This window comes from Carlito syrichta, unplaced genomic scaffold (genome assembly GCF_000164805.1).
Source record: "Carlito syrichta isolate Samal-C Ts95f unplaced genomic scaffold, Tarsius_syrichta-2.0.1 Scaffold303031, whole genome shotgun sequence".
Lineage (NCBI taxonomy): Eukaryota > Metazoa > Chordata > Mammalia > Primates > Tarsiidae > Carlito > Carlito syrichta.
In genome coordinates this window covers 307117-324471 of record NW_007247127.1, presented here as the reverse complement: position 1 = coordinate 324471, position 17355 = coordinate 307117, and the positions used below count along the sequence as shown (strand labels likewise).

The 17355-nt window shown below is 43.8% G+C and overlaps 1 protein-coding gene across 2 annotated transcripts in view; it reads right to left on the bottom strand.

The window, feature by feature from the left end:
* Window positions 1–2487: 2487 nt before the first annotated feature.
* The window catches only part of VSNL1 (visinin like 1), a 116266-nt gene continuing 101398 nt past the window's right edge, over window positions 2488–17355 (bottom strand). For both annotated transcript variants that reach the window (XM_021712040.1, XM_008057484.2), the window contains exons 3-4: window positions 9336–9551; window positions 2488–3717 (exon numbers count right to left, since the gene is read on the bottom strand). In XM_021712040.1, the coding sequence (XP_021567715.1) occupies window positions 3520–3717; window positions 9336–9551 (414 nt within the window). In that variant the 3' untranslated portion in view covers window positions 2488–3519. The remainder of the gene's footprint in view (window positions 3718–9335; window positions 9552–17355) is intronic.

The following is a 17355-nucleotide window of genomic DNA, read 5'->3' as shown; positions in this document are numbered from 1 at the left end:
AGGGATATGAATTGTGGCCACAAGACAGACTGCAGCAGATTGTTTTCCAAAGATGGTGATAATATCTCTCATGCTACATGTTCTTCTAGAACTTTGTCTCACCTCATCAAGAGATGGAGTTTAATTCCCTTTTTGAATATAGATGGACTTGAGGCAGTCTTGTAACCAATAGAATGCTGTGGGCAAGTGATAATTTATGAATTCTGAGGCTAGATCAGAAAAGATTATAAAAAACCTTCCAACTTTGTAGGAATTCTTGTGTTGGAGCCTCCAACTACCATGTAAGTAGTATGTCTGCTCTGATGCTGTCATGCTATTAGGATACACAAACTAGCCCATGTGAAGAAGCTCTGAGTCTACCAGCATCATCCCTTCACTGCTTCAGGTTCATTCCAGCTCCAGGTACCGTCTGACTGCAGCTGCATGAGAGCTCTCAGACAGAATCATCCAATTGAGCCCTTCTTAAATTCCTGACTCATGGAAGCCATGAGAAATCATAAAATGTTTGTTTTTATTTTAAGCCACTAGCTTTAGGGGTTGCATTATTATGGAGCAATAGTAATTGAATCACTCCCATTACCACCTACCCCATAGAATCCTTTATAATGTGATATTTCCTTTTATGTGACATTGGGTTTCTTTTGTGAGAATGTAATTTTTATGTACATATACTATACAATAAATTTTGATTTTTCCTCCATTCAGCATTTAAAAAAATATGCTGCTATGTACATCAGTCTGTTATTTCCAGCTGATGTGTATGACATAAGCTCCATTCGCCATGTTTTATTTACCTATATCTCTAGTGATGAACCACTAAATGTCCTTCAGCATTCACATCACAAATGTCCTGGGACGTGTCTACTTAGGACTCTCTGTGAGAGTTTCTTGGCATAATAGACCCAGGAGTGGGAATGCTGGGACAGAGGACGCCTGTATGTTTCTAACTAAGCATGGTTTTTCTTCTCTCCAGGATCACTGCACCAGTCCACATTACCAAAACAGGGAGGACTCACGCAAGTAGCAAGATTCTCATTTGCTAGCCCAATTTCTACATTTTATTTATAAAAAAACTAGTGAGTCTGATGGAGAGTTTGTTTTCTATAAGTGCCCCAGATATCCACATAGTTCACTCCCTCCATTCCTAAAGGTCTTACTTCAAATGTCACCTCACCACCTCATTGCAAAGAGTTACCACCATATCCCATCACTCTCCTTTTCTGCTGTCTCGCTATGCTTTCCTTCATATTTCTTACAATTGACATTGTGTGTAGGTATTTAATGTGTGTCTCCCTACCACACCAGGATGGTGTGAGGTGCATAGTATGTGATCAGTGAAGATTTGTTATAAATGAATTAACTGGAACCTGGCTTAACCAGGTGCCATTCTGAGGAGCTTGTTTTGGTGGGAAGAGTACTGGGAGATACTGAACCTCCCTGATCTTTCCTTGCTTGCACTTTGGGCTCATCATACACAGGGATTAAGGGCATCAGGACATTTTATTAGCACATAGGGCTGTCCTCTCTAGTGGCAGAATTTTAATTCCATCAATGTTTTAGGGACCATTAGTGTCCTAAGTGTTTGTAGTGAGGTTTGCTTGGTTACAGTTTCTTTTTTAATGGATTAATGGAATCATTAAACCCTAGTCTCTACTATCATGTAATTATCCTAAGTCAAACAAAGGAAGAATATTTAGTTTTTTTTTTAAAAAGTCCTTGATAAAAAGTGCTTGAATGGACTGGGCTCGGTGGCTCAGCCTGTAATCCCGCACTTTGGGAGGCTGAGATAAGTGGACTGCCTGAGCCTGCGGGTTCGAGACCCGCCCGGGCAACTTGTTGAGACCTCATCTCTACAATAAATAAAAAAAAAATTAGCTGGGTGTAGTAGCGTGTGCCTGTAGTTCCAACTACTTGGAAGGCTCTGGCGGAAGGATCGCTGGAACCCAGCAGGTCGAGGCTGCGGTGGCCGAGAGCATGCCACTGCACTCCAGTCGGGGGACAGAGTGAGACTCCAACTCAAAAAAAAAAAAGGTGCTTGAATGAATAATATAGCATTGCACTGTCTGTTACTAAAGCCACTAGCTATATGTGGCAAATTAAATTTAAACACCTAAAATTTAGTTTTTTAGTCATGCTAACCATACTTGACATGCTCAGTAGCCACATGTAGCCAGTGGATAGGGAGATACAGATGTTTCCACTATCAGAGAAAGTACTGTTGGGCATCACTGTAGAAAGACACACAGCTTCTCTAGGCATGTTCTGAAAATACAAACCTGCTTTCAAACTTGTCATTGGAATCTCTTCTGCCTTCCTTCTTCAAGACCAAAAGGGTCAGAGTTTTGTTCTATCATTAAAAACTACAACCTTTGTTACTTTTGTATATTGATTTGGGAAGAAAGAATTCTTTCCTACTGGCTTATACTGGAGGACACCTCTTAGCCTACTTTACATAGTTGTATAGAACATACGTTGTTAGCACCAAAGTCACACTGAGATAAAATTTATTGTCATATAATGAACATTTTTTCATAATGAACAGATATTCTGATTTATATAAACTTTACATGCCATATTAATTGTCCCTCTGGATGAAAAGTTGCCCTTTTCCTTTTTATTGTCATTAGTTCTTCAAATTCCAAAATTGTGTGGTTAAGAGTAAACTTAGTAAATTGTTGCTAGTGGAACCTTGATTATTATAAACATCTGCTTCAATTTTAAAGTTATGCAATAAGAATTAGGGGGAAATCAAATGTTATAAATTTATTTGGGACATTTATTGCCACTACTTTGGAAGCCTTTGAAAATTCAAGCAGAAACCAATATACTTCCATTTTTTTATACTTTCAATAAATAATATCTTTGTGTATATGTATATATATAGACAGATAAATATACTTAATTAATGAGTCATTTAGCAGGGTTCTTAAGTTTTATACTGCATTCATCCAAAACAGCTCTTTCCAGATTGATAGGATGCAAATGAGGTACGAATTAAGGCAAACCCAAAAGGCATGCAAATATAGTACATTTATATTCACTGATAATACAAGCTCTTGTATGTGGACCAGTTACAGGAGCCAAGGGCCTCTCTATGTGTCTGTCCAGTACTATTTTACAGGAGGGTGGTGACACAGCTTATAATTAAGTTACATTACCGTGGGGGGTCTCAGTGCTACCAACATTATGTAATCAAGGAGACACAAGCATTAGCAAAACATGAACAGTAAATCATATAACTCTTTGCAGCACATTTCTGCCCAGGCTTTGGAGGAGGAGGGTTTTTTATGAAATGATATTACACATGTCACATTGTGGCAGGTTGTTTTGTTTTATAATATATGCTTTTAAAATTCATTAGCAAATGACATTCTCATGCACACAAGTGTTTCAAACACAAGAAGCAAGTCCATTTATAGGTAGTCCAAGCAATATTTGTGTGTGTGTGTGTGTGTGTGTGTAGCTGCAGACTGAATGGAACATTGAGACTTTTGTGCAGTCCATAGCATTGACATCAGCTCATTTCTGAATGTCGCACTGCAGAAGTAATACAATGGAGGGGTCGCTCTTTGCAGCTTCTTTGAATTCATCCAGTGTAATCTGGTCGTCTTTGTTCTTATCCATCTTGCTGAAAATCTTGTCTACTCGCTGCTCGGGCGTGAGGCCATCCTCGTTCATTTTCATCATGATCACAGTGCCTACCATTTTGTAGATAGCCTTGGGGGAAAGAACAATTGCAGATGGTATTACGAGAAACCCAGGAGGACAGACAGCTCTTCTTGCCTTCCCCGCACCTGTCTGAAGCCTACTCACCCTCCAAGCCTTAGTATCCCTTTGCCCAGAAAAGGTTCAGTCTTTGTGTTGCAAGTTCCCATGGCAACCCATTTCCCTCATCAGAATACATCTACTTTATTACAATAATGACTTTGTTTTCCCCACCAGAGAGAATATTCCATGAAGCTAGGAATCATGTGTTTTGCTCACTCTTGTAAGTCCACATAGTAGGTCTGCAATAGATATTGACTGAATGAAAAAAGCATTTAGCCTGTTGGAATGTGGGATGTGAGGCAAGGGCAGTAGGAAGGAGGGCCGAGTGAGGTGTTGGTGAAAGATGAAGCAGGGCACTGGAAAGCAAGAAGCAGATCACAGAGTTCTAAGACAGCAGAAAAATTTATTTCAAATGACTCAAATACTATTCAAAAAGAGAGTGATATAATCAAATATGGGTGAATTTTGTGACCAGTTGAATATAGAAAAATTTTGGATGACTCCAGGTCTCTGACTGAAGAAAGAGGGTAGGATGGGTGGCTCAGTGGTGAGTCAAGAATAATGGATTAGAACAGTTTCAGAAAGAAGCATGTTGAGTTCTGAGTTGAAGGTGCAGATGGAAGTCAACAAGAACTTGGAGATTTAGGAAATGATGAAATGTGATCCCAGCTGGTAAGAAACATAGACTCAAGCTGGGCTCGGTGGCTCAGCCTGTAATCCCGCACCTTTGGGAGGCTGAGGTGAGTGGATTGCCTGAGCCCGTGGGTTCGAGACTCACCTGGGCAACTTGGTGAGACCTCATCTCTACAATAAATAAAAAATTAGCCGGGTGTGGTAGCACACAACTATAGTTCCAGCTACTTAGAAGGCTGAGGTGGAAGGATTGCTGGAGCGCAGCAGGACGAGGCTGCAGTGGCCGGGAGCGGCCACTGCACTCCAGCCTGGGCGACAGAATGAGACTCCAACTCAAAAAAAAAAAAAAGAAACATAGACTCTGGTAAGACAACCAAGCCAGGTGTATCATCAAAATTGAGCTCTGAAAGGAATTAGTTTAGGAAGAACTGTGGATCAAGAACTCTGATTATAAGTTAAAGAACAGAGACTATTTCAATAATCCAGGTCAATTAATTGTATGTAATTCACTCTCAATATAAGAATTTCCTAAATATGAATAATTTTCTTTCTTAGAAAAGTTTCTTTAAAAATAAATGCCCATCTATATAAAGATGTGCAAGCAAACACTCATAGTAGCATTATTAATAGCCAAAAAGTGGAAACAACACAAATCTTCATTAACTGGTAAACAGATAAATAAAATATGACCTATCTATGCAATGGAATCCTTCATTAGCAATAAAAAGGAATGGACAATAAGAAACGTGAACACAAGAGGTCCATCCTGGACCTCAGGAAATGGCAGGATCTAACTAACCGTATGCCTGGAATTTAAAAAGACAAATTGGCCTATCTCTATGTAAGCCGCTGCTTTCACTCTAGCCTTTGAAAGGTGAAACCAAAAGGCCTTACATGAGGCAAGGGATATGATGACAGTCAGCAAGATAAGTGTACTGTTTAATAAAGTGCGGACAATAAGAAACGTGAACACAGCCGGGCTCGGTGGCTCAGCCTGTAATCCCGTGCCTTTGGGAGGCTGAGGTGAGTGGATTGCCTGAGCCTGCGGGTTCGAGACCCGCCTAGGCAACTTGGTGAGACCTCATCTCTACAATAAATCAAAAATTAGCCGGGCATGGTAGTGCACGCCTGTAGCTCCAGCTACTTGGAAGGCTGAGGCGGAAGGATCGCCGGAGCCCAGCAGGTCGAGGCTGCGGTGGCCGGGAGCGGCCACGGTACTCCAGTCTGGGTGACAGAGTGAGAGTCCAACTCAAAAAAAAAAACAAGAAAAGAAACGTGAACACAAGAGGTCCATCCTGGACCTCAGGAAATGGCAGGGTCTAACTAACTGTATCCATGATGCAGCCCTGCAATTTGGACCATGAACATGACAACCAAGAAAGGGTATTACTGATGTAAATTCTTACATGGGACATCAACAAAAGACCCAGGGCATGCCAGGCTCCGAACTCAATGTGAACATGCTGCTGATGAAACCACAGAATCCCTTGGTTGGGTCTCCTCAGTATCAGAATGTTTAGCATGACCTTCTCTGCAGACAGGATACGTTATCACACGTGCTCCAGTTAGGATTTTACCCCTAACTCCACTGAAACTATCCTCAGCTAGTTCACCAAAGACATCCAGGTCTCCAGATCCAATTGTCAATAACTACAACTCATTTTACGTCTCTACCAATAGTGTTTGACATGACTGCACGTTCCCTCCCCTTGAAACAAGTTCTGTATTTCCCTTCCAGGACTTCTCACTTCTCTTTTTAACTTTGACCTTATTGACCTTTTTCTCTTCATCTCCTTTACTGGTTGCTCCTCATACTTCTCCCTTCTCCGTATTAGGACTCCTCAGGACTCAATCGATCGGAAATCTCATTTTTATCTATATTCTCTCCCTAAGTGCTTATCTGCCTTTGTTGATTTAAATACCTGAATAAGGTGGCTCAGACTGTAATCCCAGCACTTTGGGAGGCCAAGGTAAGTGGATTGCTTGAGCCTGTGGCTTCGAGACCAGCCCGAGCAACTTGATGAGACCTCGTCTCTACAATAAATAAATTAGCCAGGCGTGGTAGAGCACGATTGTAGTTCCAGCTACTTGGAAGACTGAGGCAGAAGGACTGCTGGAGCCTAGCAAGTCAATGCTGGGATAGCGGTGAGTGTGCCACCACTGCACTCCAGACTGGCCGACAGAATAAGAATTCAACTGACTAACTAAATAAATAAATACCTGAATAAGTCTCACGACACAGAAGACTGGTTCCCGTCAGTCTGGGTAGAGGAATCTCACTAAATATATGACATAATCAATAAGGACTCCAGAATGATCACAGTTCCATCATAGGGCTTAGCCCCAAAGAAGACAGACTCTTGACCTGCCTTAACAAAACTTAAAAGCACACCTTGAAAAAAATTACATGAATCCACATGTAACTTCCCTGCCTGTCAAAACAAATCTCAGTACTCTTTAAATGAAGACAACAAAATACAGTACTATAATGTAGCATTCACAATGTCCAGGAACCAATACAAATTATTAGGTAAGCCAAGAAGTCACAAAATGTGACCCATAACCAGGTGAAAAATCAGCCCATAGAAGCTTCCCCTGAGAATGCCCATGTTGAAGAGAAGAAAGGAAGGAAGGGCTGGAAGTAATAAGGAGAGATGTGGGAGAACTAAGAGAAAGGAAAGCAGCCGCTGACAGCCAGGAGCTGGCCCAGCCCTCACTGCTAGGTCTTGATGCTCTCACCAGAAACAACAAATTTCACAGAATGCCTGTGACCGTGATGGAGCAAAACAAAAACAAGGTTACTCTGTCATTAGACCTGGACACAGACAAAACATTGTCCAAGCCACAAAACACCAAGCATCCCCCTGTCCTCCCCGCCCCATTAGAGTGACTACTACTTCTTTACCAATTAGAGCTTGGTTTCAGTCTAGGTGGTCTCCTAGATGAGATTTATTGAGATACCCAGTCACAGAAGTGTCCCTATTGTCTGAGAGTGCCCAATCCAGAGTGAAGCCCTGATTCCTGGAACCCTCCTCAAATCACCCTCCTAACGTCCAGATCCTATAAGTCTTTTTTAAACCCCCCCTTACTGAATTTCCTCACAGTTCCCTCACTGCAAGGAGTAATAAACTCAGCTTGTGCAACTACATGTGTGCTGTTGGAGTCTTTGGCTGAAGGGCATTGACAAGAATGAGAGAGGAGCATTTGGGGAGGATGAGATCAGTCATCAGTGGGGAAAAAAATAGCAAGAAGTCAAGTGAGAATAAACTTGGGAAAACCTATTTTGTAGGAGGGAATCTGAAGACAGCCAAGTGAAGAGTGGAAGACGGGCAAAGGATTAGAGTGAGAAAGAGAAAATGTAGTCTCTTATTTAGAATTTTTGTTCTGTGTCTTTTCTGATAACCTGTTTTGAAAAATGTATTTAATTGAATGAACTGAAAAAAAATAGAGAACTAAAATATTTGTTTGCTAGGTCTGTTTGAAGGGGGGTGGCCAATGAAGATACACGGGGAGGAGCCAAAGGAGAACAAGAGGCTAAAGATGCCAGAAGAGAGTGTGTGTAAGTGAAGGAACCGGGCTTCCGAAGCAGGGGACTGACTGTGTTGGGGAATGGGAGGGGGAGGGTGGGAGGTGAGACTTCACTCACTCTCTGAGGCAGGGAGGAGAGTGAGAGTAGTGTAGGGGACCTGCGGACTTTGGCTCCTGTTTCTTGCAATCACGCCCAGTTTTCATTTGGGAACCCACTCCTCCCCGAGTCTCAGCCCCTCCTGGGCTCCGGACAGGGCTTCAGCCCAGCTCTGCGATGGAGCAGCTGGCTCTGGTTTACAGAAAACAGTACCCTTTCTCTCCTTGGGTCTCAGTGGCCTACGCTAAGAAAAGTCATGGATCCCTTCATCCGCCTTGGAGTTCCTGCCAGGCTCCAGACCCGGTTCTAGGTTCTGGGAATTCGGCAGTGAGCAAGCACAGCCTTTCTTACAGAACTTGCGTTCTATTATATATTCTACTCTGCAAGGTAATTTGGGGCAGGGGTAAAAGCTGCCCAAACCCCTCTTGGTAAAGGTTAGATTGTCTCAGTGTGGGGGTGGGGTGGGCACCCTTGGGAAGCGATGCAAAAAGGAAGGCCTCGCTGGAGGTGAGAATGGGGTAGAGATGTGAGCGGATTGAGGGAGAAGCCCCGGAAGGCGGAAGGGCATTCTGGGCAGAGGGAGAGGAAGTCGAAGGCCCCGAAGTGGGACTAAGCATTAGAGGAAAACATCCCGAGTGGGGCACGCAGAGTGAACGAAGAATCCCAGGATACTCGCAAACACAACTGGAAAAGCCTGTTTGTTGTGGAAGGACGGGAATCTGGAAGGACGACCCTGGGAGCTGCTGGCAGCATCTGATGCCCACCAGGGGAAGCCGGAGTGAGGAGGAGGGCGCGACCCATCCTGCAGGCAGAGCTAAACCAGGAGCCGAAGAAACCGAGTCTGGTCACATCCCTTGCGCCCAGTAGGACTTAAGTTTGCGGGAGATCTGGTCGTGAGTGAGTGGCGGATGAAAATGCCACCGGCCGTTGGTAGCAAGGGCCCTACAACTTGGTTCTGGGACCCCGCGCTGCAGTTGGGAACAGATGGGAGGCGTCCAGGCTTGGTGCGCGCCCAGCAGGGCTCCAGCGGGCAGAGACAACCTCCACAGAACTTAACTCTCTCAGCCAATCGCCAGCCAGAGCATTGTTGAATCCACTTATGTCTAGTAAGAACCCCTCCCCTTCAGGACATCTCACGTCTCGGCTAAACCAATGTGCACCATCCAAGTATCGATGAATTCAATACTTCGGTCTGAAACTTCGGTCTCCCTAAAATGCGTAAAACCACGCCCCGAGGCTGCGCCCAGAGGCCGGCGTGGGGCTCGCGGGAGGCGCCTCACTGCCGCCCGCCCCCCACCCCGGGTCTCACCTCGATAATCTCCAGCATCTCCACTCGGGTGATCTTGCCGTCGCCGTCCAGGTCGTACATGTTGAAGGCCCAGTTCAGTTTCTGCTCGAAGCTGCCCCTGGAGGTGATGGACAGAGCGCAGATAAACTCTCGAAAGTCGATGGTGCCGTCCCCGTTCTTGTCGAAGGTTCGGAAGGCGTGCTGGGCAAACTTGGAGGCGTCTCCGTAAGGGAAGAACTGCAAAGCAGAACAAGCAAAGTCAGGGGGGTTGGGAGGGAAGGAATCGCGGGACCTAGGTGGGCTCCTCCTGGGCTCTGTTGGACGGCGACAGCCTCACCCGTCTGGAGATTAGTTTGGCCTCCTGAGGCTCAAGCGCACAGACAGGCATCAGGGGAGCCTTTCTCTCAACCTGTGCTCACATGCAGGCGCCTCATTGTTTCCTGTGGGTGAGACTGGTGACGCGCAGCTTTCCCTTGGTGAGGCCTAGAGTCAGTCAACAAACACCAACACGTGCTAGTTCCTCCTTTCTGTGTCTCTGGTCACTTCCCCAAGGACAAGGACTCAGATAGGCAGCAGGTTTCTCTTTCCACACGGGGTGGTTGCTATATGAGCCTCCACATTCCTCTAGGTTTGAAAATCTGGCTTCACAGCCACCTGGGGCTGGAGGGAGGGTGCCCCGACCTGGTTTCTCCTGCAACCAACCCCAGTCCTAGGCCCACCCCGGGTGAGGTTTCAGTTTCTGACTTCTTTTTACAGGGACTTTTCTTTTGCAGAACAGACATTTAGAACCCATTAAAAATAGAACATGACTGGGCTTATTTTTGAGAGACATAAAGCGATTTCTTCACAGAGCCACCAGTCACCAGGGGTGCGTGGGAGACAGAGATTGGACACAGGAGGAAAAGGAAGCAGAGACCACAAGGAGGGAAGACCGCAGAGAACCAGTCGGTGGTGGCCTCAGTGTCTCTTGGACACGGGCCTAGGCCAGTCACAAACAGCAGGTAGTTCTGACAATTAACAAGGAAGAACCACAAAGCCCCAAGTAAAACCCAAAACAAACCATGTTCTATTTTAAAGCAGAGAAGGGCTGTACATGTTTCTGGATGAATAAATCCAGCAACTACAAGGTCTACAGCAGATTACTGGGGATGGTCCTAAGTTTTTCCACTTGGTAAGTGGGCCAGGCTGACCGGCCTCCGCACAGACAGCCTCTTTGTGCCTGCTCTGGGCTGTCTCCCTTTAGGAACCATTGGTTCATCTTTCCTACTGTCTATCTTGCTCTGGGTCCTGCTGAGCCCTGCTGCCCACTCTTCCCACACCTAGAAACACATTGGAAGATAGAGAATTTTCCTCGAGAAATAAAATATGCATTTCCACAGAAGGATTCTATACAAGAGGCCTGGAGAAGCCTAACATTCCAGGGGAGCAGAGGCCGGCATAGGCTTGTATTTCAGTAGTACCCACTTCTAGACACAAAGATCTGTCCCAGGTACTATTACTACCCCAAAATTTAGTGGCTTAAAACAACAACAATCATTTTATTATCTCAGAAAATAAAACTTTAAGATCCGCTTCTTTCAACAAACAACATATCTTTTCCTGGCTATGAAGGTCAGCATTCTCTTTCGTCCCCTTATTCCCTAAACACATCTTTTATTTCTGCTATTCTTCATTTTTCATTATTCACCAAAATCCACTGAGGCCTTTTTCATGTCAGACCCCATCCATCTCAGGTACCGGGGATATAGAGAGCAATACCTCATGGTTCGGTCCCTGTGTCCTAGGACCTCACAGTTCCTGGGGGAATCTGATTGAAATTTACAACGGCCACGCTATTTGATAAGAACTAGAACAAAAGGGGAAGCAAAGTATTCCTAACACTCAGAAAATGAGCTGTTGGTTTTAAGGAGGGGCGCTATGGAAGGAAGAGCCCCCCTTCCTCTTTGGCCAGCTTAGCACCAACCTCCTACCCTCAACTCTACTTAAGGAGCTCGGAACCTGAGGACAGGCTGCCAGGGGCTGAGCTTTGAACTGAGCAATTTTGAGCCCCAAAATGTCTAAATAGGCAAGTTTTCTCCTCCTGCGCCTTGCGTGTGAGTGTTCTTCATTCCTTTCTAGGAGGATGCTGTTTGCTGATGTGTTTGACTGCCTCATGGTCAGAGGCCTGGGTGGAGCTGGTGCCTGCAAAGCTGCCTCAGAGCAGAGCTGAGTGAGTTCCTGGGTATTTTTCTTCATTCATGTAGGTTTCAGGTAGTGTAATGCTTTAACTGTCTTATGTCTCACAGCCTACTTTTGGGTTAAGGGATATTTGACAGTTTTATCTAAAAATAGCCAGGCATCTTAGGTCAGTGTATTAAAAATTAATTTAGGTCTAAAAATCCTTGAGAGAAAAATTGATTGTAAATTTTGATCTTTAAAAGTTACATGTGGCTTGCCGAACTTCTATTTACTGACTTTAATAGACAACATGTTTACTTCAGAACTGAGTGTTTGCTCAAGAACCCTCAAATGTCCAGGAGGGTTATTTCCTCTAGAAAATTCATCCTATCATGTTCTGAGTACTTTGAGTTTTTCTAATCAGGGGAATACTTCTTCTTTTGACAAAATAATTCAACTCTAGATGGATCATCATGGAAAAATGAAGCCACACACCGTTCAACCTCTTTAGGAAGAAATCAGGGTCTTGAACTCAGATTCATTTCTCTCAGGGAACAACAGTCTGAAAAGTACAAGTACTGTTTGCATACTGTTGCTAAAAATTTTTTTTTTTAATTCTACTTATTTTGCTTCAACTCATATCAAATGTTGACATGGAAGTAATTTTTAGTGGCAGTAATAATCTGCTTCTTTTAATATAATAGATAAAAAGAACTTTGTATTTGAAAAGTTATATATATCTATTTATAAAGACACACACATATAATATATGCAAGTTATCTCATTTAATCCTTATAACAAAATCTGACATTGTAAATTCCATTTTGTGGATAAGGAAACCGAAACCCAAGAGCAAAGGATTTGCTTATGTTTCCTGCCTGTCTGTAGCAGAGAATGGATTTGAATGCAGATCTGTCCAACTATGTCTGCTACACCTTGAGATGTCTCTTGATTAAGTGATAGCTGAGAAAATAAACACACATCATATTTAATGAAGCAAATTCCTTGCATTATATAATTCTTAGCTTCATCCCAACGCTTGAAATTCTCTGCTTTGAGTATGTATCACCACCTACTGGCAGCACCCATATACTGCAAGGAAATTTCCAAAAATGCTACTGAGAGTTATTTTTTGACTCATTCATTCTTTAACTCAGCAACTACTATGTGTGAAGGACTGTCTTAGAGGCTGGTAATAAAAATGAAAAGAAAAACCATAGAGCATTAAGCATAGTGGAGAAAGTATGTATCCATTGAACTACCACATATGTAAATATAAAATTACACTATGATAAATCACAAATGTGTACAGCCACAAACAAAAGTAATGGAGATGATCTTATGAGCTTGAAACTTTAAAAAAAACAGTGTGTGGTCCCCTCCCCATGCCCTAGTATACAGGCTGCCGACAATTCATTGCTCTTCATCATAACCTAGAGTTTTAGAGTCTGAAACTTCCTGGAATTACACAAATCTCGATAGCTTCTGGCTGTACTCCATACCCCTACCCGAACTGACCAACTTGCAAGTGAAGAAAACCTCAGAAAACGCTTGAGGGCTCTGTCTCTCCCCAGGCAGATAATAGGAGTCTTTGCATGATTTAATCAGCCTTCTTAATGGTCAGGGCAGCAGCTTTTCCTACTGATAGTGGGTCCAAACCCTGCGTTGTTTTTTTTTTAATTCCTAGTAATCCCTCCCATTGTGAATATTAAAAGAATTGCTTCCTCTAAGACATGGTGAATGAGCACCAGACACACCGTGCTGAACATGTCATGTCATTAGCCTCTGTGCCTCCAGGTCCCCACCTAGTGTGGGCACAGAACAGCCATGCGATGGTCGAATTAAGAAACGGTCTTGGAAAACCATGCTTCTGTCCTCTGACAATCTTTCCCTCTGTATCTTGTATCTCAGCTCTCCTCAGCACCATCTTGCTACCTATCTCATCCTTTAGAAGTTATATTAAATACAGCAAAAACATTGCAATGTTTTCACATGAATCTCTCCCTCTCAGAAGATCACGTACAATGCTTTAATGTGATGAAGGATGCTGTTTCCTCAGAAATTCCCCAGCCCAACAAGGGTGGGGGTGGGGTGGCACAAGCAAGGTCTTGGCCAGTACCTGCCCCAGCCCACTGCAATGGTGTGCTGTGTCAGGGCAGCAGCAAGGCCACTGCAGAGGATGGTCTCTCTCCAGTGCTCTACCCAAAGCCTGGCTCCCGGCAAATGCTGGGCATTTGCAGCCCTCAGCCCTCAGAATAGATTTTTGCCCATTAGCCTGCCCAAAATAGACTCATGATGGGATCAAAAAACAGAAGGGTATTCTTGGACTGCACTGCTGCTCCCAGTCTTAGAGAGAGGTCTGCCATCCAATCCCTCATAGGACACAGTTACTTTTATTTTATTATTTTTCATTTGCTCTCAAAAAATGTCAAAGGCCTATATTTCCTAGCCTACGAACACACAAATACAATTGCTTACCTCAGGGTAGAGTCTTTTTCATTGTACCCTGGAAACACGGTTGCTGTACCTCTGAGTAAACCCTCCTCGCCCTGCTGGAATTTGCCAGTGGTTTCTAGCCTCTTATGGATGACCTGGGCTCGTCCCCTCCTTTTCAGGCCCTGCCACTGCCACAGTAGATACCATTTCATGAGTGACTCTCAGAAGGATTCTTTCAGCAAGGGTGAGACTTGGAGGAGGGTCTTTATTCTAGAATAACGCGCGAGATCACGCCCTTAAAAGGTGGGGTGGGATCAAACTCAGCTCTGTCTTAGTGAAAGCCCTGGCTCTTACCAGTTCCATGGCTCACCAGCTGAAGTTCCCATCTCCTTCTGCAAAAGCCCTGCAGATAGGTCCCCAGACCCTTGCTTCTGGGGTCTTGACTCTGCTGCACCTTGGGGATTTCCAGAAGAAGTCCATCACTTATACTATCAGGCTGCTCTTTGCTTTTGGTCTGTGAAGCTTGCTCACCTCTTACGGAATCCTCTGAGGGCAGGGGATTTTCAGGTGAGCTCACTGTGAACTCCTAACCCTGGGAGCCCTCATGCGGGAGGCCTCCTCTCCTGAAGGCAGGTGGTTAGTGACGGGTCTCAGTGTACACTCCCTGGGCTGCTGGCTGATGCAGTGCCCTTGAGAGCTAACTTGGTATTTGGTTTCGACTTTCAACTGTTCACACCTACAAGGCCTCACCTAGGAATAGGACCCCATTGCAATGACATATTTGTTCCTTCCTAATTCCCTGTACACACACTCCAGGCCTTTCTGTCTGTCTTACCCCAGACTCCACAGGGAGTTTGGTCAAGTCCATTTCCCATACCCATCAATAGCATCTCATTGTTCTCAGAGGAAAAAACAAGATTGTTCCCAGGTCTTGGAGACACTCCTGGGTTCTATCAACTCCACGTCCAGCTTCTTGTCCCTTCGGCTCCTTTGTCCTGGAGCTCCTTTCACTCCCTGGGGTCTCACTGGCTCTCCCTCTCCTGTCACAGTTGAGGGACCTTTGTCCTGCAGCTGCATTATCTGAAGAGCTTCTTTTCTGCCCTTGGCCCAGTTAACCCTTGTTATTATTTGGACCTTGATTCAGTCTTCATTTTCCAGGAAAGCCTTTTCTGAGCCTAGGTCAGACCCTCTATTACACACTTGTATGTCACTGAGTCCCCTCCTTGGGAGCATTTATTGCAATTGTGAAGAAATGTTCATGGGATTGCTGATTCGTACCCTTTTCCCCCAGTAGACTGTAAGCTAAATGCGGGCCAGGTCTGACTTGATTTTGCCTGGGACCAGGACAGGCACACAGTATGTGTTCAGTAAATATCTTTCAAATGAACAAGTGACTCAACACAGCAGATCTTTTCCAGGCCGATGGTGACAGTGGCAAATCCACCCACTGACCAGTGAAAGGACTGACATGTGCTCTGAAGTTTGCATTGTCAGACATACTGAAGAAGGCTCACCAATTGGCCTGAAGACTCATTTGTATTACTACTTTAGCAGATGATTCATGGGTTCATGAATCATCCCCAGAGCAGTACATGTACTTGGTCACATGGGTGGGAAGAGGAGGGAGACATTTCCCCTTAATTAGAAATGGTGAGTCCAGAAACCGTTTCGTGCTAAAATGCTCATTCAACAGATACTCACAGAAGCCCGGTTCTCTGCTGAGCTCTGTGTGGGCAGGAGAGAGGGTGAGGAGAGTGAGCAAAGAAGAAGATGAAAGACCTGGTCCCTGCCCTCAAGCAGATGTGACAAATCAAAAGTAAATGCAGGTCAGGCTCTGTAGCTCAGTCTATAATCCCAGCGCTTTGGGAGGCCGAGGTGAGTGGATTGCCAAGCCTGTGGGTTTGAGACCAACTCCGGGCAACTTGGTGAGACCTCGTCTCTACAATAAATTAAAAAAAAAATAGCCGAGTGTGGTAGTGTGCACCTGTAGTTCTGGCTACTTGGAAGGCTGAGACAGAAAGATTGCCGGAGCCCAGCAGGTCGACACTGGGGTTGCCACTGCACTCCTGCCTGAGCAACAGTAAGAATTCAACTCAAAAAAAAAAAAAAGTAGATGCAGCCCAATGTGTGGAGGGAGGTGAAGGACACATTTACTCACCCCCACCCTGAGAGGGTTCACCCAGATATGAGAAGCTCTGCTTGTCCTCTGAGTAACAACATCCACTTTCTATCATCATTGCTTCTTGAGCATTATAGTCTTCATGGTAAGGAGACCACTATTAGCTCATGGTTCTTGTATAGTGACATCTACTTGGTAAAAAAAAAATTAGTTTTGAACTAAATTTCTAGAGAAGAGGCTTTTGCCTCCTGAGGCAGGATAAGCGATTTTCACTTATGTCCTAGACCAGTTCTTTCTATATGGATATACTGTCCCAGAAAGGTCATGCACTCCTGGAGAATTCTTTTGCTGCTTTATAAAAAGCAAGACACGGGCAGTAGAGATCTAGCTTCCTCATTAATTTCCAGATCTCCTTCACTTTAGGATTCTTAGCATAAGAAAAGCCTAAATCACCCCTATGTTAAGGGAAGAGTTATGCTTTGTTCTTTATTGTGTCCTCACTGCTCTCAAATTAGACTCTGCTATTCTGTAGGTGCTTTATAAATGCTCATTGTATTAAGATAGATGAAGGAAGAAATTTATTGTAGAAGAAAAAAATGCTGATTCAGTGACAAAGCATCTGGGTGTGACTAAGTTCAAGTCATCTTGTTTGTCTCTTAGGACTTCCATTTCCCTGGATATAAAATGAGGCGTAAATCAGATATACTTCAAAACTCCATTTAGCTACAATGTTTTATTTAGTTTTTCTGATTCTAGAAGTAAATTTTAAAACATAATAGTATATTTGACAAATGGATGTTACTTTTCATGATTCTGAATTTGTCATTGACCAAAGCACTTACTGCTTCCCTTTGTGTCTAATACCCTAATTACAGAATCAAATTTTGAAGGGTAAATATCTATCTATCTAATCATATCTCTATTTCTATGTCTGTTTCTAAATCTATGTCTGTGTCTAAACTATGTCTAGATCATATCCTTATCTCTATATCTATACCTAAACCTAAATCTAAGTCTCTGTCTATATCTGTATCTGTATCCTTATTCCTATCCCTATCTCTATTAGAAATGCCTTAAACCATGAAAGGTATTCATTGATTGCTTAGATTTTAAAATTAAACGAGCTCTTCATTTACTTCATTCCAGTACACAGTTTGCACTGTAAATTGTTTTAGTGGCATCTTGATTTTGGGCAGGGGATTCCTCTACTACTTCTCTTGCCGATAGATTTTGAGCCACTAACTTGTTACCATTTGTTATCAAACTAGGAGTTCAATAGTAAATGGCATTCTAGAAACTGTGATGAGTTTCTATTTAGAGCCAATCTGC